A 24,284-nucleotide genomic window follows, 5' to 3' on the forward strand; every position below is an offset into this window, starting at 1 on the left:
ACCCCGGTGGCTATCTTTGGGAAATGGGGAAGGTGTAAATGGTGGAGTGATACCATGAGGTACAGCAAGTAAAAGCAATGGAATAAATGCATACATGGCAAGATGGATATATCCTAGAAGCACGGTGATGAGTGAAGAAAGTAAATGATGACTATAACAATTCTGTTTACATATACTTAAATTTATGTGCACAGAAGATAGTGCTCATTTTGTCCACAGGGGATCCCAGATAATGGAATTATTAAACACAGGCTTGAAAATTATGTTTGGTATATTTAAAGATATAAAACACAAGATTGAGAATCTCAGCAGCAACCTAAGTGTCCATTGATGAATAAAGAAGATGTTGTGTATTTATATAAAATGTAATATTACTCAGCCATTAAAAAAAGAAATCTTGCCACTTGATACAACATGGATGGATCTAGAGGGTATTATGCTAAGTGAAATATGTCAAAGAAAAATACCACATGATCTCACTAATATGTGTAATTTAAAAAAAAGAAAACAAGGGCTTCCCTGGTGGCGCAGTGGTTGAGAGTCCGCCTGCTGATGCAGGGGACACGGGTTCGTGCCCCGGTCCGGGAAGATCCCACATGCCACGGAGCGGCTGGGCCTGTGAGCCATGGCCACTGAGCCTGCGCGTCCGAAGCCTGTGCTCCGTAACGGGAGAGGCCACAACAGTGAGAGGCCCGCGTACTGCAAAAAAAAAAGAAAACAAAAAACAGACACGCAGCCACAGAGAAAACACGGGTGATTATTGTGGGGTAGGGGGCAAAATAGGTGAAGGGGATTAAGAGGAAAAAGCCTCCAGTTATAAACCCCTGTGGGTTTGTTCCTATTGTCTGTTGTTTCTCTTGGATTTGGCTCATGTTGTCTTATCTCCTCAGGTGCTTTATTTTAGATGGTCCAACATAAATATGAAAAATTATAAAAATAACTTAAAAGGTCCAGAGAAGATGTACATTTGCTCTGGGTATTAGCTAGGTACACTACAAATCCAGGGTCACCTTAATCCAGTTTTAGAGATTGAAAAGATTGAAAATGTATCTATTTTTTTTGTTCACCCTCTTTCTTTGGAGAGCCCTGGACTCCATTTTTTAACCCTCTAACTTAGTAGCAAGTCTGCCAAAAGTGTTATCTTCTCAGCCACCTCTTCCTTAATTGGCAAATATTCCTAGAAGAAAAGCAGCTCAAATGCTGAGCTCAGGTCTCTTAAGTTTCATTTTGCCTTGGATCTTGGTTGGTGATATAATTCTTCACTGTCTTCTTGGTTCTCTGATACCTTTAAACAGACTTAAAAATATTATTTTGCCCAGCTTTCCTAATTCTCTGTGAGATGTCTCATGTGAATTACCTAGGCAGTACTAAGGTAGAAGTCAGAAAAGCTGGTATTAGGGCAAGTTCAATCAGGTCAGATATTTTGAATATATGAGATGGAGATAAATAGTTACACCTACAGGTTCAGTGCTAAGAAGAGAGGTTGAGTACATGTATTTGAACATCATCGACTTATTGATGATATTTTAGGTCTTGGGAGTGAATGAGAATTGTCTGTGGTGAAATGTAGAGTAAGAAGAGGGGGCCTGAACCAGTTGTTAAGAAATTCCAAAATTTAGATGTCAGGTGGAAAAGGAAAAGCAGCAAAGGTGATTGAGAAGGAGTAGTCAGGGAGACAGGAAGAAAATGAAGATAATGTAGTGTCAGGGAAGCCCAAAAGAAAAAAATTCAAGGAGTTGTCAAATGTGTCAAATGCTACTTAGAAAACAAATAAGACGAGAATATAAAAGTAACTATAGTTGACCCTCGAATAGTGCTGGGGTTTTAATCTGCATATAATTTAGAGTGGGCCCTCTGTATCCGTGGTTCCTCCTTATCTGTGGATTCAATCAACTTTGTATCTTAGTATTTACTACTGAAAAAAATCCATGTACAAGTGGACCTGCACAGTTCAAACCCACGTTGTTCAAGGGCCAGCTGTAGTTGGTTTGACAGTATGAAGGTAAACAATGACTTTAATAAAAACTTTCTTTATCTGGGGGGATAGTAGAGATGGAATCCAGACTGGAATGTTTTGACAAGTGAATGAAGATGAGGAAACTTGGCCATGAAAAGAAATGGAGGGACATGGCGGTAGTTTGAGAAAAATTCATGGTAAAGGGAAAGCATGGCTTGGCACTATTATAATACTGAAAATCTTTAAACAACTTAAGATGCCCATTATTTGGGGGACAGTCTAATAATCTGTCATATCTATCAATGTTATACAGTCATTAAAACTGATAACTAGTGTTTTTAATGATATGAGAAAATTCCCCTAGGTGACAAAAAGGTATATATATGTAATTTTCCAGCTAATAAATCTGTTACATAAATCATAAGCCTGAGATCTGAACTCAGATGTAACACCAAACCCTATCTTATTAACTATACTATATTGCTTCCCCCAAAATGACTTAACACACGAATCTCGTGAATTCATTAATTGAAATTAGTCCAAAAAGCTATCCTTTAACACTGCTGTATTGAAGTGTTCCACTTAATAAAGGAGTAATAGTAATAAAAACCTAATTGGTACATTTCAAATAATTTCAATCATTACTAAAGAGAATATATTACTGTACTACCTACTCAGGAGGCTACTACAGATTAAATAACGGGTACTACAGACGGAAATAAATAAGGTGTAGAGGAAATTCATGTCCCAAATGATGCAGATTCATTGTTCATCCTCCTTATAAGTACCTGTAAAAAGTTCTAAGCAGCAAAAGGGTGAAAATAAAAGCCTGATCACATTATGAAAAATTTTCTCCCATCTCTTTCTGCCTTTAGTTCAAACACCTTAAGACACTAGTAACTGGTAGTCCTACTGGATAAGTTGTTCTTCAGAAGCCGTATATTCAGTTGAAAAGAAATGCATGAGGAGCCAGATCTACAGAATGGCCTCTAACAGTCATAATCAGATTACCTTAATGTTGCTGATCCTGTGAGTATTCACATGATGAATGGGATGACCTTTTCCTTTCAAACATATCAAAAGGATACTTGGGAAAAAAAAGAAAGATTTTTTTGGAAGAGATTTTATTGAAAATTTTTAAGGTTTCTGAGTTGAAGTATATGAAAAGAAAATGAATAGATTATATGGAAACAGACCATGTTAAATATTGAAATAAAATAGCACAAAGTTTGAAAATACTATAAAATTTAATATTTCAAATAAATATATATACATTATGTAACCTTCAGTAGGATCCATTATCTTGACTTAAAAACACTGATATGTGTATCTTTTAAGCATGTAAAAATTACATAGTTGTTGACTAAGGGCAGTCACATACATTTAAGAAAGCATTAAAAAATTCATTATATTATCTTACACAAATGTTTTATATTTACCAAAGCCTACCACACTCAATAGGGCACAAATATTGGCCAACTAATTTTAACTTTTATGTTAGACATAAAGTTGTTGTTTTAAACCATTAAGATACCTAAGAGAATCAACTTTATAGAGCTTAGCTTTTCTTAGGCATCTGACTTGTTGGAGGAGAGAGAGAAGTCCAGTGAAGTTATGAGGAATCATATTGTTAATTTTCTAGACATCTCATTTGCTCACAATACAAGTTAAAATGGGTTCTAAAACAAATGTATATGGAGAGGTTTTGAAGAATAAATTGGATATCCCAGGGGAGGATCAGCCGCTTGTACTGTAAGGTTTCTTAAAAGTAGTGGATGAGCTTGTATACTATAACGTTCCTCATCATCATTGGTGGCATAAAGCAATTCCCATGAAAGATTGGCCCACTGACCTCTAACAGCTTCAGCATTTAACTTCCCAACTTGGATCAATAATTCTTGAAGGGTAAGTACTCTCCCAGTGTAAACTCCCTGTAAAGAATAAACGAGGTGGGAGGGAAAGCAAAAGAAAAGAGATTATATTCAGGCCTTTATTTATAAAATTAGAGAAAAATTCCATTGTAGTTAGGCAAACTTAAACAGAAAGTAGTGTATCAAAATGTACACGAGTTGCTTGTCTTCAGAATCAAGAATCACATCTATCTGATTGCTCTCCAAATAAGTGCAAGAGAAAAAAATTTCCTGATAGCCACTGCACTCACTTCTCTTTACTTTCCTCTCTATTCCCTCATCTCATCTGGCCTCAGCAATGCATAAGTCATAAATACTAGTCAGTGAACAATCATCCAATAGGCTCTTTTCAAAAGCAGCTTTATTGAGATATAATTCACATTCCATATAATTTACTGATGTGAAATATATAATTCAATGACTTTTTAGTATGTTCAGATACGTACAACTATCTCCACAACTGCAGAATATTTTCATGACCTCAAAAAGAAACCTTGTACTCTTTAGCTATTATCCTCCTATCCCTTAATTTCCCCAGTCATTAGCAACCACTAATATATTTTCTAATCTAATGTATTGATTTGCCTCGTCTTGGAAATTTTACATGAATGGAATCATGTGTTTTTTTGTGACTGGCTTTAATTCAGCATGTTTTCAAGGTTGATTCATGTTGTAGCATGTATCAAGTAAATTCACTCCTTTTTATGGCCAAATAATATTCCATTGAATGAATATACCACTATTTGTTTATTCATTCATCAGTTGATGGACAGTTGGGTGTGTCCATCTTTCAGCAATTATGAATAATGCTGCTATATTTGAATTTTCATGTGGATTTATGTTTTCATTTATCTTGGGTATATAGGAGTGGAATTACTGGATCATATGGTAACTCTATGTCTAGTTGAGAAAATGCCAGAATGTTTTCCAAAGTGGTAGTACCATTTTACATTTCTGCCAGCACTGTATCAGAGTTCCAATTTCTCCATATCCTCACCAACGCTTATTATCTAACTTTTTGATTTTAGACATCCTACTATGAAGTGATGTCATTGTGGTTTTGACTTGCATTTTGCTGATGATGAATGATATTGAGCATCTTCTCATGTGCTTATTGTTCCATCTGTATATTTCCTTTGAAGAAATGTCTATACAATCCTTTGTTATTTTTAAATTGGGTTAAGTTATGCTATTTATGGTCTAGCCCTCTAGTATATTTTTCATTTAGTTCTTTTTTATAATTTCTATCTCTATTGATATTCTTTCTCTATTTGATGTGAGATTGTCATCATACCTTCCTTTACCTCCCTTTTTAAATTGAAATATAATTGACATATTAGTTTCAGGTGTACAGCATGATTCAATATTTGGATATATTGTGAAATAATCACAATAAGTCTAATTAACATCCATCACTTCTTGAGATGAGAACTTTTATGATCTACTCTCTTAGCAATATAACAATATACAATCAGTATTATTAACCACACTGTGCATTGCATCCCCAGGTCTTATTTATTTTGTAACTGGAAGTTTGTACCTTTACCAATTGCACCCACTCCCACCCTCTGGCAACCACCAATCTTTTCTCTGTGTCTGTGAGTTTGGTTTTTTTCTCTTTAATTTTTTAGATCCCACAGATAAGTGAGATCAAATGATATTTATCTTTGTCTTATTTCACTTAGCATAATACCCTTAAGGTTTATCCATTTTGTCACAAATGGCAAGATTTCCTTTTTTATGGATGAATAATATTCCTGTGTGTGTGTGTGTGTGTGTGTGTGTGTGTGTGTGTGTGTGTGTGTGTATTTTCTTTATCCATACATCTGTAGGTATACAGGTTATTTCCATGACTTCGCTATTAAAAATAATGCTGCATTGAGCATGGGGGTACAGGTATGGTTCTGAATTAGTATTTTCATTTCCTTTGAATAAACATTAAAAATTGAAATTGCTGGATCATACGGTAGTTCTGTTTTTAATTTTCTGAGGAACATCCATATTGTTTTCCAGAGTGGCTGCATTAATTTACATTCCCTTTCTCCACATCTTAGCCAACACTTGTTATTTCCTGTCTTTTTGATAAGAGCCATTCTAACAGGTTATGAGGTGATAGTGGTTTTGATTTGCATTTCCCTCATGATTAGTGATGTTGAGAACCTTTTCATGTCCCTGTTGGCAAACTGTGTATCTTCTTTGGAAAAATTCATATTCAGTCTACTCATATCCCCTGCCCATTTTAAAATCAGATTTTTTTTTTTGCTATTGAGTTATATGAGTTCTTTATATATTTTAAAACATAATAACCCATTATTAGATATATGTTTTACAAATATTTCTCCCACTTTGTAGATTGTCTTTTCGTTTTGTTGATGATTTCCTTTGCTGTGCTGAATGAAGCTTTTTATTTTTAAATTTAATTTAATTTTTTTTTTTTTCTGAGCCACACAGCATGTAAGATCTTAGTTCCCCAACCAGGGATCAAACCTGTGCCCCTGCAGTGGAAATGCAGAGTCTTAACCACTGGACTGCCAGGGAAGTCCCTGAATGAAGCTTTTAAGTTTGAAGTAATCCCACTTGTTTATTTTTGCTTTTGTTGTCAAATCCAAAAAATCATTACCAAGACTGATGTCAAGGAGCTACCACCTATGTTTTCCTCTAGGAGTTTTATGGTTTCAGGTCTTACATTTAAGTCTTTAATCCATTTTGAGTTAACGTTTGTGTATAGTGGTAAGACAGTGGCCCAGTTTTCATAACATCATTTATTGAAGAGACCGTCTTTCCCCCATTGCATATTATTGGCTCTTTTGTCATAAATTAATTGACCATATATATGTGCGTTTATTTCTGGGCTCTCTATTCTGTTCCATTGACCTATGTGTCTGTTTTTATGCCAGTACCATACTGTTTTGATTACTATGGCTTTGTAATATAGTTTGAAATCAGGAAGCATGATGCCTCCAGTTTTGCTCTTTCTCAAGATTGCTTTAGCTATTTGGGATCTTCTGTGGATCCATACAAAGTTTAGGATTGTTTATTCTATTTCTGTGAAAAATGCCATTGGAATTTTGACAGGGATTGCACTGCATCTGTAGACTGCTTTGGGTGGTATGGACATCTTAACAATATTAATTCTTCCAACCCATGAGCATGGAATATCTTTCCATTTATTTGTGTCTTCAATTTCTTTCATCGATGCCTTATAGTTTTTAGTGTCTTTCACATTCTTTTAAAAATTTACTCCTAGGTCTTCCTAACTTGCCTTTCTGATAGTTCATTATTAGTGTGTAGAAATGCAACATATTTCTGTATATTAAGTTTGTATACTGCAACTTTACCAAATTCATGTATGAGTTCTAGTAGTTTTTGGTGGTGTCATTAGGATTTTCTATGTATACTATCACATCATCTGCAAACAGTGACAGTTTTACTTCTATCTTTCCAGTTTCGATTCCTTTCTTTCTCTTCTCTGGTTGCTGTGGCTAGGACTTTCAATACTATGTTGAATAAAAGTGGTGAGAGTGGAAATCTTTGTCATGTTCCTTATCTTAGAGGAAATACTTTCAGCTCTTCACCCCTGAGTATGATGTTAGCTGTAGGCTTCTTATATATGGCCTTTATTATGTTGAGGTATGTTCCCTTTATACCCACTCTGTTAAAGAGTTTTATCATAAATGGTTGTTGAATTTTGTCAAAAGCTTTTTCTGCATCTATTGAGATGATCATATGATTTTTTAAAAAACTGAAGTATAGTTGATTTACAATGTTGTGTAAGTTTCAGGTGTACAGCAAAGTGATTCAGTTATACATATTCATAAATACATATATATAATATATTCTTTTTCAGATTCTTTTCCATTATAGGTTATTACAAGATATTGAATATAGTTCCCTGTGTGATATAGTAGGTCCTTTTTGTTTATCTATTTTACATATAGTAGTGTGTATCTGTTAATCCAAACTCCTAATTTATCCCTCCTCCCCTTTCCTCTTTGGTAAAAATAAGTTTGTTTTCTGTGTCTGTGCGTCTATTTCTGTTTTGTAAGTAAGTTCATTTGTATTATTATTTTAGATTCCACATATAAGTGATATGATACTTGTCCTTCTCTGTTGGACTTACTTCATTTAGTACGATAATCTCTAGGTCCAAACATATTGCTGCAAATGGCGTTATTTCATTCTTTTTATGGTTAAGTAATATTCCACTGTGTGTATATATCTATGTATGTATGTGTGTATGTATATATATGTGTGTGTGTGTAAATTGGGTTGGCCAGAAAGTTCGTTTGGGTTTTCCCATAACATCTTACAGACAAACCTGAACAAACTTTTTGGCCAACCCAATATATACTACATCTTCTTTATCCATTCATCTGTCGATGGACATTTAGGTTGCTTCCATGTCTTGGCTATTATAATAGTGCTGTTATGAACAGTGGGGTGCATGCACCTTTTTGAATTAGAGTTTTTGTATTTTCCAGATATATGCCCAGGAGTGGGATTGCTGGATCATATGGTAACTCTAGTTTTAGTTTATCAAGGAATTTCTATATTGTTCTCCATAGTAGCTGCACCAGTTTACATTCCCACCAACAGTGTAAGAGGGTTCCATTTTCTCCACAACCTCTCCAGCATTTATTGTTTGTAGACTTTTTGATGATGACCATTTTGACTGGTGTGAGGTGATATCTCACTGTAGTTTTGATTTGCATTTTTCTAAAAATTAGCAGTGTTGAGCATCTTTTCATGTGCCAGTTGGCCATCTGTATGTCTTCTTTGGAGAAATGTCTATTTAGGTCTTCTGCCCATTTCTTGATTGGGTTGTTTGGTTTTTTAATATTGAGCTGTGTGAGTTTGCATATTTTGGAAATTAATCCCTTGTCGGTCTCATTGTTTTGCAAACATTTTCTCCCAAACCATAGGTTGCCTTTTAGTTTTGTTTATGGTTTTCTTTGCTGTGCAAAAGCTTTTAAGTTTAATTAGGTCCCATTTGTTTATTTTCCTTTCATTTCCATTGTTCTAGGAGGCAGATCCAAAAAATTTGCTGCGATTTATCTCAAAGTGTTCTGCCTATGTTTTCCTCTAGGAGTTTTATAGTATCTGGTCTTAAATTTAGGTCTTTAATCCATTTTGAGTTTATTTTTGTATACAGTGTTAGAGAATTTCTAATTTCATTCTTTTATATGCAGTTGTCCAGCTTTCCCAGCACCACTTATTGAAAAGAATATCTTTTCTCCATTGTATATTCTTGCCTCCTTTGTCAAAGATTAATTGACCATAAGTGTATGGACTTATTTCTGAGCTTTCTATCCTGTTCCATTGATCTATGTGTCTGTTTTTGTGCCAGTACCATACTATTTTGATTACTGAAGCTTTATAGTATAGTCTGAAGTCAGGAAGCATAATTCCTCTAGCTCGTTCTTCTTTCTCAAGATTGTTTTGGCTATTCAGGGTCTTCTGTGTTTCTCCATACAAATTTTAAAATTATTTCTTCTAGGTCTGTGAAAAATGCCATTGTTAATTTGATAGGGATTACACTGAATCTGTAGATTGCCTTGGTTAATACAGTTATTTTAACAATACCGATTCTTCCAATCCAAGAACACGGTATATCTTTCCATCTGTGTTGTCTTCAATTTCTTTCATCAGCATCTTACAGTTTTCAGAGTACAGGTCTTTTGCCTCCTTAGGTAGCTTTATTCCTAGGTTTTTATTCTTTTTGATGCAATGGTAAATGGGATTGTTCCCTAAATTTTTCTTTCTGATATTTTGTTTTTTTGTGTATAGAAATGCAACAGATTTCTGTATATTAATTTTATATCCTGCAACTTTACCAAATTCACTAATGAGCTCTAGTAGTTTTCTGGTGGCATCTTTAGGGTTTTCTATGTAAAGTATCATGTTATCAGCCAACAGTGATAGATTTACTTCTTCCTTTCCAATGTGGATTCTTTTTCTTTCTTTTTCTTCTCTGATTGCTGTGGCTAGGACTTCCAAACTATGTTGAATGAAAGTGGAAAGAGTGGGCATTGTCTTGCCTGCAAGTCCTTGTCTTGTTCCTGATCTTAGAGAAAACGCTTTCAGCTTTTCACCACTAAGTATGATGTTAGCTGTGGGTTTGTCATATATGGCCTTTATTATGTTGAGGTATGTTCCCTCTATGCCCCTACTTTCTGGAGAATATATATTTTTTTTATCATAAATGGATGTTGAATTTTGTCAAAATCTTTTTCTGTATCTATTGAGATGATATGTTTTTTTACTTAATTTGTTAATGTGATGTATCGCATTGATTGATTTGCGGATATTGAAAAATCCTTGCATCCCTGGGAAAAAATCCCACTTGATCCCAGTGTATGATCCTTTTAATGTGCTGTTGGGTTCAGTTTGCTAGTATTTTGTTGAGCATTTTTGCATTTATATTCATCAGTGATACTGCCTGTAGTTTTCTTTTTTTGTGATATCTTTGTTTTTAGAATAGTTTCAGAAGAATAGGTGTTAACTCTTCTCTAAATGTTTGGTAGAATTCACCTATGAAGCTATGGTCCTGGACTTCTATTTGTTGGGAGTTTTAAAATTACTGATTAAATTTCAGTACTGGTAATTGGTCAGTTCATATTTTCTATTTCTTCCTGGTTCAGTTGTGGGAGACTGCACCTTTCTTAGAATTTGTCCATTTCTTCTAGGTTGTCCATTTTACTGGTGTATAGTTGCTCACAGCACTATCTTATGATCCTTTTTGTTTCTGTAGTGTCAGTTGTAACTTCTCCTTTTCCATTTCTGATTTTACTGATTTGGGCCCTCTCCCTTTTTTTCTTGATGAGTCTGGCAAAAGGTATATGGATTTTACTTATTTTTTCAAAAAACCAGCTCTTAATTTCATTGATCTTTTCTATTATTTTAGTCTCTATTTATTTCTGCCCTGCTCTTTGTTTCTCTCTCTCTCTCTCTGTTTCTTCTAACTTTGGGTTTTGTTTGCTTTTCTTTTCCTAGTTCCTTTAGGTGTAAGGTTAAGTTATTTGAGATTTTTCTTGTTTCCTGCGGTAGGCTTGTATTACTATAAACTTCCTTCTTAGAACTGCTTTTGCTGCAGATTTTGGATCATTGTATTTTCATTTTCATCTGTCTCTAGGTATTTTTTAAATTTATTATTTGATTTATTCAGTGATCCATTAGTTTCTCAGCAGTACATTATTTAGCCTCCAGGTGTTTGTGGTTTTTTGCAGGTTTTTTCTTGTATTGATTTCTAGTCTCATATTGTTGTGGTTGTAAAAGATGCCTGATATGATTTCAGTTTTCTTAAATTTACTGTGACTTGTTTTGTGGTCTAGCATGTGATCCTGGAAAACGTTCCATGTGCACTTGAAAAGAATGTGTATTCTGCTGCTTTCAGATGGAATGTTCTGTATACACCTATGAAGTCAATCTGGTTTAATGTGTCATTTAACACCAGTGTTTCCCTATTGATTTTCTGTCTGGAGAATCTGTCCATTGATGCAAGTGGGGTAATTAAAGTCCCCTACTGTTATTGTGATACTGTTAACTTCTCCCTTTATGTCTGTTAATATTTGCTTTAAGTATTTAAGTGCTTCTATGTTGGGCGCATAATATTTACAATTGTTATATCGTTTTGTTGGATTGGTCCCTTGATCGTTATGTAATGTCCTTCTTTGTCTCTTGTTACAGTCCTTGTTTTAAAGTCTCTTTTGTCTGATATAAGCATTGCTAACCCAGCTTTCTTTTGGGAAAACAACCCCATTCACAATTGCATCAAAAAGAATAAAATACCTAGGAATAAATCTAACTAAGGAGGTAAAAGACCTGTACTCATTAAACTATAAGATACTGATGAAAGAAATAGAAGATGACACAAACAGATGGAAAGAGATACTGTGTTCATGGATTGGAATAATTAATATTGCTAAAATGACCATACTGCCCAAGGTAATCTACAGATTCAGTGCAATCCCTATAAAAATACCAATGGCATTCTCCACATAACTAGAACAAATAATCTAAAATTCGTATAGAAACACAAAAGACCCCAAATAGTCAAAACAATCTTGAGAGGAAACAAAGCTGCAGGTATCACACTCTCTGAATTCAAAATATATTACAAAGCTACAGTAATCAAAAGTATAGTACTGGCAAAAAAACAGTACATAGACCAATGGAACAGAACAGAGAGCCCAGAAATGAACCCACACATATGTGGGTGATTAATCTATGACAAAGGGGACAAAAACATACAGTGGGAAAAAGACAGCTTCTTCAATAAACAGTGTTGGGAAAACTGGACAGCTACGTACAAATGAATGAAACTGGAGTATTCTCGCATATCATACACAAATTCAAAATGGATTAAAGACTTAAATGTAAGACCTGAAACTATAAAACCTCTAGAAGAAAACACAGGCAGTAAGTTATTTTACATGAGACTTGCAATACATATTTTTGATATGTCTCCTCAGGCAAAGGAAACAAAAGCAAAAATAAACAAATGGGACTACATCAAACTAAAAAGCTTTTGCACAGTGAAGGAAACTATAAACTAAACGAAAAGACCACTTACTGAATTGCAGAAGATATTTGCAAATAATATACCTGATAAAGCATGAATGTCCAAAATATACAAAGAACTCATACAACTCAACATCAAAAAAAGAAACAACCCAATTTAAAAATGGGCAGAGGACTTGAATAGACATTTTTCCAAAGAAGACATATAGATGGCCTAAAGGCACATGAAAAGATGATCAACATCACTGATCATCAGGGCAAGGCAAATCAAAACCACAATGAGATATCACCTCACACCTGTCAGAATGGCTATTATCAAAAAAACAACAAATAACAAGTGTTGGTGAGGATGTGGAGAAAAAAGAACCCTCACGCACTGTTGGTGGGAATGTAAATTGGTGCAGCCACCATGAAAATCAGTAAGGAGAGTCCTCAAAAAATTAAAAATAGACCTACCACACTAACAAACGTAGTAAGGTAGATAGCTAGTGGGAAGCAGCCGCATGGCACAGGGATATTGGCTCGGTGCTTTGTGACAGCCTGGAGGGGTGGGATAGGGAGGGTGGGAGGGAGGGAGACGCAAGAGGGAAGACATATGGGAACATATGTATATGTATAACTGATTCACTTTGTTATAAAGCAGAAACTAACACACCATTGTAAAGCAATTATATCTCAATAAAGATATTAAAAAAAAAATAGACCTACCATATGATCCAGCAATTCTGCTCCTTGGTATTTATCTAATTAAAATAAGTATAGGACTTCCTTGGTGGCGCAGTGGTTAAGAGTCCACCTGCCAATGCAGCGGACACTGGTTTGAGCCCTGGTCTGGGGAAGATCCCACATGCCATGGAGCAACTAAGCCTGTATGCCACAACTACTGAGCCTGTGCTCTAGAGCCCGTGAGCCACAACTACTGAGCCCGAGTGCCACAACTACTGAAGCCTGCGTGCCTAGAGCCCATACTCCGCAACAAAGAGAAACCCCCTCAATGAGAAGCCCGCGCACCACAACAAAGAGTATCCCTCGCCCCCTGCAACTAGAGAAAGCCTATGCACAGCAACAAAGAACCAATGCAGCCAAAAATAAAAAATAAATAAATTTTTAAAAAAAGAAAAGAAATATGTGCACCCCTATGTTCATTGCATCATTATTTATAATAGCCAAGATATGGAAGCAACTTAAGTGCCCATCAATAGATGAATGAAGAAGATGTGGCATATATACAATGGAATATTAATCAGCCATAAAAAAGAATGAAATCTTGCCATTTGTGACAACATGGATGGACCTAGAGGCTATTATGCTAAATGCAATAAGTCAGACAGAAAAAGACAAATATGATTTTGTTTATATTTGGAATCTAAAAAAACAAAACAAATGAACAAACATTAAAAAAAAAAAACAAACAGAAACAGACATAGGAAACAAACAAGTGGTTGCCGGAGGGGAGGGAGAAGGGGAAGGGGATGGAGAGAGGAAAGAAGTAGGTGCAGGAGATTAAGAGGTACAAAATTCCAATTACAAAAAAAATTTATTCCTAGGTATTTTATTCTTTTAATGCAATTGTAAATGGACTGTTGTCTTAATTTCTCTTTCTGATAGTTTGTTATAGAGTATAGGGTTTTCTATATACAATATCACATCATCTGCAAATAGTACCAGTTTTACTTCTTCCTCTCCAATTTGGATGCCTTTTATTTCTTTTTCTTAACTAAAGTGCTCTGGCTAGGACTTCCAATACTATGTTGAATACAAGTGGTGAGAGTGGGCAACCTTGTCATTTTCCTGATCTTAGAGGAAATACCTTCAGTTCTTCACCACTGAGTATGTTGTTAGCTGTGGGCTTCTCATATATGGCCCTTATTATGTTGAGGTAGGTTCCCTCTATAAGCACTTCGTTTCCCACTTTGTTTAGTTCTTTAATCATAATTTCCTTCAGTCCTTTGAACATATATATAAAATGGTTACTTTGATATCTTTGTTAAACCTGACATGTTGTTGATCTCACAGGCCATTTCTGTCATGTCCCCCTTCCCACCACCCTACACATGGGTCAGACTTTCTTGTTATTTTTGTTTTTTTTCATATCGCCTAATTTTTGTTGAAAACTGGACATTTTAGGTAACACTGCAGCAATTCTGGGTACTGATCCTCTCTACCCCACACCCCAGGGCTTGTTATTATTATTTGCATATTTGCTTAGTGAATGGCTGGATGACTTTAGTGAAGTTAATCCTACCTCCCGTTCAATTGTGAAGTCTTTGATATTGCTCCTCAGGGAGTGCAGCCTTGTGAGTGCCCACAGTTATGATGGGATGGCAGTGGTTTTGGCAAGGTTTTCTTTGTTAAATGCTCACACCCAGCTGGTTGCTCTACATTTTCAACAATGACCTGGGACCTAAATTGCTCCAGAGTGATCCAATTAAATTTGGGCTCCTTTGAAAGAACAGTTTTGGAGGTCAGTGTTTGAGATTCGTTTTGACCCCAGGAGGGCTCTTCTCCGCTGTTTCTTTCCCTGGTTCTCTCTGTTAATCTACCTGGCCTGCAGTTCAGCTGAGACCTCTAAATTTTACCAATTGCCTCTAGTAACTTTCAGCACCACCTCCACTGTTTTTTGAGGAACATCTTAAGCTTCAGTGTGTCCACACTATGTGCAAATGAAGTCACTTCCTTTGGTAAGAGATCTAGAGCTTTTTTTTTTTTTTTAATGGTCTGCTTCTCCCAGTGGGCAGAATCTCTGAGCCAGAGCGCTGGAACTGGGATGTAAGATAATGACGCACTTCTGAGTAACACCTATGCTTCAGGACATGTGTTTGGTAGAGGGGGAGCAGTAAACTCAGGTCTTCTTGGCTTGCCACTCCCACTGTGGAACATCCATAGACAAGAGGAATCAGGCCCCGCTATTGTCAGTGACACCAGGCCCAGGTAAAGCCTCCATCCAACAAGTTAGGGGTGGCCAGAGGGAGTTCCAACCTCTTGATTACACATGCCCAGAACCAAGCCTCACAATAGGCAGGTGGGAGGAAGATGAGAAATGCTGAAGTCCTTCCTCTTCTGGGAAAACAGTCCTCCAACTGGGAGCTGAGGGGAGAGGGAGCCCTGTGTTCTTGGCCATACCAGTCTGAGTGGAGTTTCTGTCTTGCTGAGCTGGGAGGCAATGGGTCTTGGTTCAAATGATGTAGTCTCTAACTGTTCTTAGGTTTCAGAAGATTTTCTTTAATAAATGTTTATTTGCTATATGCCCTTAGGACCATTTCTAAAACTTTAAATGGTTGTTTTTAAAAAATAACTTTCATCATTTTCATTGGGAAGCACATGTGCAGTAACACCACATGTGGAACCCATAATAAGCTCATAACACTGACTCTTTCATATTGTGCACACTCAATGACATTTTAAATGCAATGAGAACAAGTACTAAATCTTAAAAAAGGCATTCCTTATTTAGAGTCTCTGAATTTTCACAAGTCAGACTTGCTTACAAATTACAAATTTTTCTTCTAGGATTCAAATCCAAAGTAATAATTCATACACTTGAATTTGCCGTACAAATACAACCCATTTAGTCAAATATGCTATAGCAAATTACATTTACTTGACTATCTTATAGCTCAGTTACTGCATAATAGCTACACAACATTCTTTATTGGCTCCTATTAGCTTTGCCAAAGTAAATAATCATTCATTCTAGGACTGGATTATGTTGGCCATAAAGTCATGATTACAAATACCTTAATACTATAATTAATATATTTATCTCTATCACTTAGGTTAAATACTTTATAACTGATTTCTATTCTTTAAGGTTAATATACGAAAATGTTTAAGAACACATTTTTAACCTTACCATATTAGGATCATACCCCAGAGAAAACAAGTATGGTTTTTCTTGTAAAATTGCTTCCTTCCACTTTTCATCAGATACCAAACCAATGTACCAGTCACTTTCATATTCTTCAAGGCAGTTAGTCAGCTCTTTAAAGTCTTCTATTGGACCTAAACTCGCTTTATCAATCATTAGTTTCAGAGTATACCTAAAAAATGGAGAAACAAAGAATTTTAGAATTTTTAAAATCAACTTTATAGATGAAATAGATTTTTAAAGACACTGAACTGAAATCATATATATTTCAGAAAAAAAGATCTGGGAGAAATGATAAGAGTTAAAGCAAAACAATCCAGTAAGCCATACAAAAAACAGGTTCTCCACATAAAAAGAAAGTACAAATTTAAGTGTGCTCCCGATATAATCAGAGTACATACCAAGCATTTTTCATTTTTTGGAAAGTGATTATTTTTTAAAATTAGAAATGAAAGAGCATCTCCTTCTACGTTATAAAAAAATCAACATTTTTTTGGCCAATGTTACAACTTATATGTAATCAAAATGAATTACCTGAAAGCTTTTAGGGCTAGTTGGAACAGTTCTGGCTTTTCTGTGAGCCAATCCAAGGCAAGAGACCAAGGGAAAACACCACTGTAGACTCTCAATATATGACCAGGACTAGGAATCATATTGTCTACTCCAAACAAACTAAAATAACAAGTCATTACTGCATGAACATAAAAGTCTTTTAAAACTTTGTCCTTTGCAATTTCTTCCACTACATTTGAGGCATTTTCTTCTGAATGAAAACATTCCAACTGCCTTAAAACAAAGTGGTACCAGTCTTCTGGAAATAATGAGCTCATCTCCTTCACTTTGGAATTAGGCAAACAATTAGATATCCACTCTTCAGGTAAGCTTAACAAGTGAGAATGAGAACAACTGAACTCCATGAGAGGGATGCATGCCATGGCTTCTTGTTTCCCTTTGTCAGTAGCAGGGTATCCCAATGCAACTGCTTGGTAAAGACTATTTTCAGTAACTGTGCCTGTAGAATGTTTACCAACCCTCTGTGATTCCACTGATCCTGGAATAGGCAAATTTATACCTGGCAAAACTTTCAACTGATCTTTTTCTTCTTTTCCTTTTTTGATAGTTGGCTCTTCACCAAAAACATCATCAGACCAGTCATCCAAATTTTCTGAATTTAAACTATCTGTGTCTTCTGGGGATTCGGTTTGTGGTGAAGTATTCAAAGGAGGAAGGATTATTAGAGATGCTTTCCCTTTATTTTCAGTTTTGTGAACATTTTCCTGCATGTTGGACCTTCTGGAACAGTACTGAAGAAGTATCCACACAAGTACTTTAACAAGGTCACCTTTAAATTCTTTTAAGTTGTCATGGGAATCAATTATGCCAGACAGGACATTCCTGGCATCAGAATAGAGTTTCACAGGCAAAACAGTACAGGGTGTCAAGACATTTCCAAAGTGTTCATTAATGGAACATACTCTTGCATATTCTTCTTGTTCAAAGGCACCTTCAAAAACTTCGTCAACTCTTCGAGCTTCAGCAGTATGACAGGATGTCTCTTGCAATTCTAACCCCTAAAGAGGAAATAAGAAAATACTTGAGTTTATGATCACTTATTACACAGAGAAAAGTAACTAGTTTTGTAAATACTCATGGATTGGATTCTCAAAATAAAAATATGTAAAATGCAAAAAAAGTCTTTAACCCAAGAGCTACACCTTAATTCAAACTTAATGACACAATATATTTGATGTTGGATACAGATATGAAAAATAATGCTATATTTTTAAAGAAATTTTAGAAATTCCACTGGAAATTAGCAAAACAATTTTAATGAGTATGACCATAATTTTAAGACTGTACATCAAGGTTGAATCACACTTGTTAAAAACTTTTAAAAATTGTACAAATTTGAGGGGGGAGCAAAATTGGACCTACACAATATGCACATTAGCTTTGTATCCTTTCCAGCCTACTTTATATGAGAGCAGTATTCTACTATATGGATATGCCATAATTTATCTAACTATTCCTTTGTTCCAGTTAAAAAAATTATAATAACGTAATAATAATACAGATTTATGTATTTGATTATTATCTATCTCCTCCAACTACAATATAAACTCCACAGAGCAGCTCTCTTTTGGTTACTACTGTATCCTCAGTGCCTAAACTAGTAGTTGGCACACAATGAGGGAGGCAACAAATATATGCTGAAAGAATGAATACTATGAATATGTCCTTATATGAATTTTAAACCCATTTTGATTACTTCGCTAGAAGGAATCACTTGAAGAGGATACCTCAGGTCACTGTTTACTATTATTATTAATTATTGCTTATTTATTTATACATCTTTACAAAACTACCAGTGATTTTAATAAAAGGCAATGCTGTTAGGTTGTATTATGATCCAGGGAAAGAACACGGAAGGTGATATCAGAATCTGCTTTTAAATCATGGCTCTGCCAGATGCTAGTACACAATCTTGAGTAGGTCACTTACCCCCTGAGATTCCTTTTGCTTCTCTTTCAAAGAAAAATAACCCTGCCACATAGGGTTGTGAAGAGAAAAGCAAGTAATGAAAGTGTCTTGTCAAATTTAAAGTGTTATATAAATGTTAGTAGATGGTATATCTAAGCAAGCTTGTGTCCGGAAAAATGAAAAGGAAAGAAAGAAAGACTGCCACCAAAAAGTATATCTATATATCATATATTTCATGGAGCATAAAAGATCAATAAAAGGACCCACATTATTAGGTATTATAAAACTGTACCATTAAAAAAATAGAACTAAATTAAGCAATGAAAATGTCCTCCATATTCTACATGATTTTTTGCCTTCTCCTACTTGTAGATGTTAGACTAGAGCAGTAGTTCTCAAACTTTAGGTGAGTCAGAATCACTGGAAGACTTGTTAAAACACAGACTGCTGGGCACCCCCCGCCCCGAGTTTCTGATTCAGTAGGTCTGGGGTGAGGCCTAAGAATTTCCATTTCTAAAAAGTTCCCAGGACATGTTAAAATTACTAATCTGGAGAACTGCATTTTGAGAACCACTGGACTAAAGGAACAGCTTTTTAGTCACCAGCAATTTTATCCAATCCGCATTAAGACAAAAAAATTCATTCATTCACTACTCATTCAACAAATATTTATTAAGGGCCTACTATGTGCCAGGCCCTGTTCCAGGGGCTCAGGATATATTCTCCAAATAAAAACAGAGATCCTTGCTCTTGCAACATTTATATTAGAGAGTGGAGGAACACAGGTAATCAACAATAAAATTAATAAGCAAATTACATAGTTTGCTAGAAGGTATAAGTGTTATGAAAATAGAGAAAAAGTAAAGCAAGCAAGGAGGATTGGAAATGCAGGCAGGAATGGGAGTGGGTATTCAATTTTAAATAGGATGCCCACAGTAGACCTCATTGGGAAGGTGACATTTGAGCAAAGCCCTAAAGGTGGTGATGGAGTTAGCTGTGTGGCTGTCTGAGGAAGAGTGCTCCAGGCAGAGGGAACAGCCAGTATGCTGGAGTAGGGTGAGATGGTTAAAGGAGCAGATGAGACCAAATAGGGAGCCTGACCCTTTAGGGCCTTGGCTTTTACTCTGAACAAAAGAAGATATTCACTGTCGGATTTTGAGTAGGGAAGTGACATGATCTGACTTAGATTTTAAAGATCATTCTGGTTGATAATAGGCTGTAGGGGGCCAGAGGCAGAAGCGGAGAGACCAATTAGGAAGTGATTGCAGCTATCCAGGAAAGAAATGAAGGTGACTGAAAGTAGGGTGGTGAGAAGTGGTGGGATACAGGATATGACTTAAAGGCAGAGCCAACAGGATTTCTTGTTGGATTGGATATGCAGTATAGAAGTAAACAAGGAGTCAAATATCACTGGACTAAAGCCCAAATGTTTTTGATCTGAGCCACTAGAGGATGGAGTTGTCAGCAAGGACTGGGGCAGTCTGATATTAACAGGTCAAGGAAAGAGAAGGAACCATCAAAGGAGACTGTCAAGGATTAATCCGTGAAACAAGTGAAGAGATGAACTCTGTCAAATTCTGCTGACAGGTCAAGAACAGGTCTGAGAATCAATCCTTGGATTTAGCAATGCCACAGCCACTGGAGACCTTGACAACAGCAGTTTTTACTAGAGTAATAGGTAATAGGGTCAAAAACCTAGAGTAAGTTGAAGAGAAAAATGGAAGAAATGAAATTGGAGACATGATTATAAGTGACTCTAATAAGGCATTTTGCTCTGAAAGGAGAAAAACAGTATTAGCAGGTAAGGGCAGTGGGGTCAAAAGAAGTTTTTTATATTAAGTTGAGAATGCTTGTATGATATAGGAGTGAAGAAAATATTACTGAGTCACCTTTTTGAGATGCTCAACTAGATAGGGATAAAAAGAATAAGACTGGATAAAAAAGGGGCAAGTGTATTTTGTTACTATGCTCTATCATACAGTCAACACTAGTCTGTCTATCAATATGTGCATACTGAAATACACTTTAACAATCCTAAGTGTTTTCACAAGTAAAAAAATACTCTTCCAAAGTGAGCTGTTAATTCTTTGATGTGTGCATAACAAAATTTTTACACATGTACTAGAGAGGTTTCAAATGCACATTGACCTTAATGTTAATACAGCAATAAGTATAGCCACATTCTAGAATCATTATCCATATTAAACGATCCTGAAAACGGCCCAAGTAATGAGACCCAGGTAAGAGGAGACCTAAAACAAATTAGAAAAAAAAAGTAAGTAATTGTTAAAGCTTGTTTTATTTTGCCACGTGAATCTTTAAAATTAATAACACACTTGGAACTAATTAATAATTCTTTCTACCCTCTTTTTAGGTCAAGAATACAAACAACTATCCATTGCATATCAGGAGGCATTAAATTAAGCTCTTTACAGGAACAGTTGGAAGAGAAAATCTATAGGTGATAATTTATAAGAATTAAGAATATATTTTCCAGAAAAACAACAAATTAGAACCTGTTATGTAAAACCCTAAATACATATTAAATATATTAGGAAAATATATTAAATATATAAAAGCCAACTTCACATTAATGATTTAAAACATTTTGGACATTTTTATATACATGCCTATAAATTTGTGGTGTTAAAAATTTACATAAAATGCTATCTACCACACTGTACAAATACTCTTAAAACTTAGTTTTTCTCTCAGCATTGTCTCTGAGACATTATATATCGACTACAAAGCTCCTTCACTGTAACTATACTGAGAATTCATTGTACAAATATAGCTGAATTTAAATATTCATTTCCCTGATAACATTTCAGATGTTTTCCAATTTTTCACTATTATAAATAATGCTGTATAAATTATCTTTGTACAAGTCTGCTTGTACAATGTATTACGTAGAAAGAGTTAACATAGCAGAAATAACTGCTGTCTGTTGAAAGGCCTGCTTACAAAGTTGGCCCTTGGCTGGAAACTGGGAACTTGTATTTCAAAAGAGCTCTCACCACCCTACCTGATAAACAGTCTCGCATTGTGCCTAAACTGTCTGTGCAAAGAATACAGTTTATACTGAGCACTTGCTTTCCTTTTGGGAGCCTGAAATTTTGGTATTTCGTAGGCAGCGGGTGTCTACATGACCAACCCTCAATATAAGCCTTAGGCATTGAGTCTCAAATAAGCTTCCCCAGTAGTCAACATATCACACATACTGTCACAACAAGGCGCTGGGGAATTAAGCACGTTCTGTGTAACTCCACTGGGAAAGGATGCCTGGAAGCTTTCACCCAGTCTCTCACCCCATGTGACTTTTCCTTTGCTGTATTTGTTCTGCATCCTTTTACTATACTAAATCTTAGCTATGAGCACAACTGTATGCTGTCCTATGTGTCCCCCTAGAAAATCATCAAATTTGGGAATGGTCTTGGGGACCCTCAAGACACACGTGCAAGAGTTTCTCTAGAATTGCAATCACTGTATCATGGAATTTAAAACTGGAATTCCTAGGCCATGGGATATGTACATCTTTACTACAGACTATTAAGTTTACTCTTCAAGGTAGCTGTATGAATTTACACATTCCCTTTCAACAGGGTTTGAGAGTTCCTGTTCTCCACTCCCTAGCCAATACTTGTTAATGTCAGACTTTTTTTACATTTTTGTCAATCAGATGTGTGTGAAATGTTACCTCACTGTTTTCTGTTTTTCTCCCAGGAAATACTTTACAACACACTTACTGGTTGAATATAATTGATTTGATAATAACGTATAATTTCTACCTTATTACTAAGGTATTTATTATTTCAGATGTGAGTTTAACGTTACAGGCATTTTAAAAAGTGGCACTGCACTATATAATAAAAATTAATTGGAAGTGTATGAAAGTATTAAAAGTGTAGAATATTTCCTATAAGGAAAATGCTTATTCATAAAAAATTTATATCAGAAAAATAAAATTTTTCCTAAATTATCTCACATAATAGATAATTAGAAAAGTTCAACCCAAATAAACATTTCATTAAAATTCTAATTTTAAATTGCTACTCTCTGCCAGGGGAGTCAGTCTGCTAGGAAGTCACTGGACATACCTAAAACAAGTTCAGGGGCTAAAGCATACCGTAGGAGACAACACACTATTGTCATCGGCTTGTACTTTATCTAAAACCAACCTTGAGAAGTACAATATAGCTGAATTTACAGTTAGTGTATGATGAAATTATAAAATTATCACAAAATTATAATTATAATATTAGCTCATTCTCATCAAAAATCTTGCTAATATTCGTATAGCACTTCATTTTGGGAGGTTACCGATCACTGACCAAAGCTTTTATGTTCCCTTACCCTCTAACCTTGTCAGACAAGTTGCTAGACATTAACTAATAAGATACAAGCAGACTCCTTTAAGCTCTTCAATCTGATATTTATATAATGCTAGTTTTCACTCTTTATGGGCCTAAGCTGTTATATCTACTTGACATGAACTCATTAAAATTCATGAAAATTTTGGGATAAGGTGTTTCATGTTTCATAGGGGGACTATAACTTGATTTTAGTCAAGAAAATGTTTTTTAAAAATTGTCAAATCACCTAAATGAAATTTTCACTTCATATTTTTATTTTATAACTTTATTTCCCTCAAAATAAGGAGTAGGAGATATACTTCTTCATATTTAGTCTTTCTGCCTGCACATCAAAGTATTAGAATCTGTATAACAGCTGGATCAAAAGACTTTTTCTGTCTGTTCATTTTTTTGTACTTTATATGCATTTGTGAGGATTTCTTAAGCACAACCCATTTACTTACCTAAACTTCCAGCTGCCATTGCAGACTGCAGGGCAGTGTTCAAACTCGGGACCATCTGGTAGTAGTACACTGTATCTGCACACACACAGGCTGTGGTACCCACAACTCCTGGCCAACTCTGAATAGGTCGAGGAAACCCCACCAAGAACAAAGGAAGGGTGAAGAGGGGGAGTAAGGGAGAAGAGAGTAGTGCAGAAAAAACTATGAAGACCAACACAAATGGAGAGAAGACAATGTTGAGTACACATAAAGTGGTGGTTGATTTTCTACGTTTTTTCTCTGTCCATGACGCCAAGAGTATGGTCACAGCAAACTGCAATTTAGAGATGAATTGAATCAGACGATCACGCATGATACCAACCTGCAGAGACATAAAAATGAAGTTTTTATTCTTAAATACCTTTCATAAATTTTCAAGATCTTATAAGAAAAACAGTATAATTTTATTACTGCTCCAATATTTTTGAGGAAATAGCCCTTACATGAGATCCTTTGTTATAATTTTCTCCAATCTCACAGTTAATAAATGAGACTACATTTTTAAGTTTCACCTCTCTTAAAAAAAAAGTAGTACTAAAGAGAACACAGTGCTATGTCTATCTTAAGGTTGATTAAGCTTTGCATTACATGCTTGTTAAGTCATGAGAACTAGCAGTAGTAAACAGTTAAGCAACTATCCTTAATTTATCCTTATTTTAGAGAATATTTTACAGATTAAAAAACAGACATCAT

The 24,284-nt window shown here is 35.4% G+C and overlaps 1 protein-coding gene across 3 annotated transcripts in view; it reads right to left on the minus strand.

Moving 5' to 3' along the window:
* Positions 1-127: 127 nt before the first annotated feature.
* The window catches only part of PCNX4 (pecanex 4), a 45,341-nt gene continuing 21,184 nt past the window's right edge, over positions 128-24,284 (minus strand). For all 3 annotated transcript variants that reach the window (XM_082647109.1, XM_082647107.1, XM_082647108.1), the window contains 5 exons: positions 23,553-23,913; positions 20,885-20,988; positions 16,790-17,826; positions 16,241-16,427; positions 128-3,888 (listed from right to left, as the gene is read on the minus strand). In XM_082647109.1, the coding sequence (XP_082503235.1) occupies positions 3,637-3,888; positions 16,241-16,427; positions 16,790-17,826; positions 20,885-20,988; positions 23,553-23,913 (1,941 nt within the window). In that variant the 3' untranslated portion in view covers positions 128-3,636. The remainder of the gene's footprint in view (positions 3,889-16,240; positions 16,428-16,789; positions 17,827-20,884; positions 20,989-23,552; positions 23,914-24,284) is intronic.

This window comes from Grampus griseus (assembly GCF_964374135.1).
Source record: "Grampus griseus genome assembly, chromosome: 2".
Taxonomy (NCBI): Eukaryota; Metazoa; Chordata; class Mammalia; order Artiodactyla; family Delphinidae; genus Grampus; species Grampus griseus.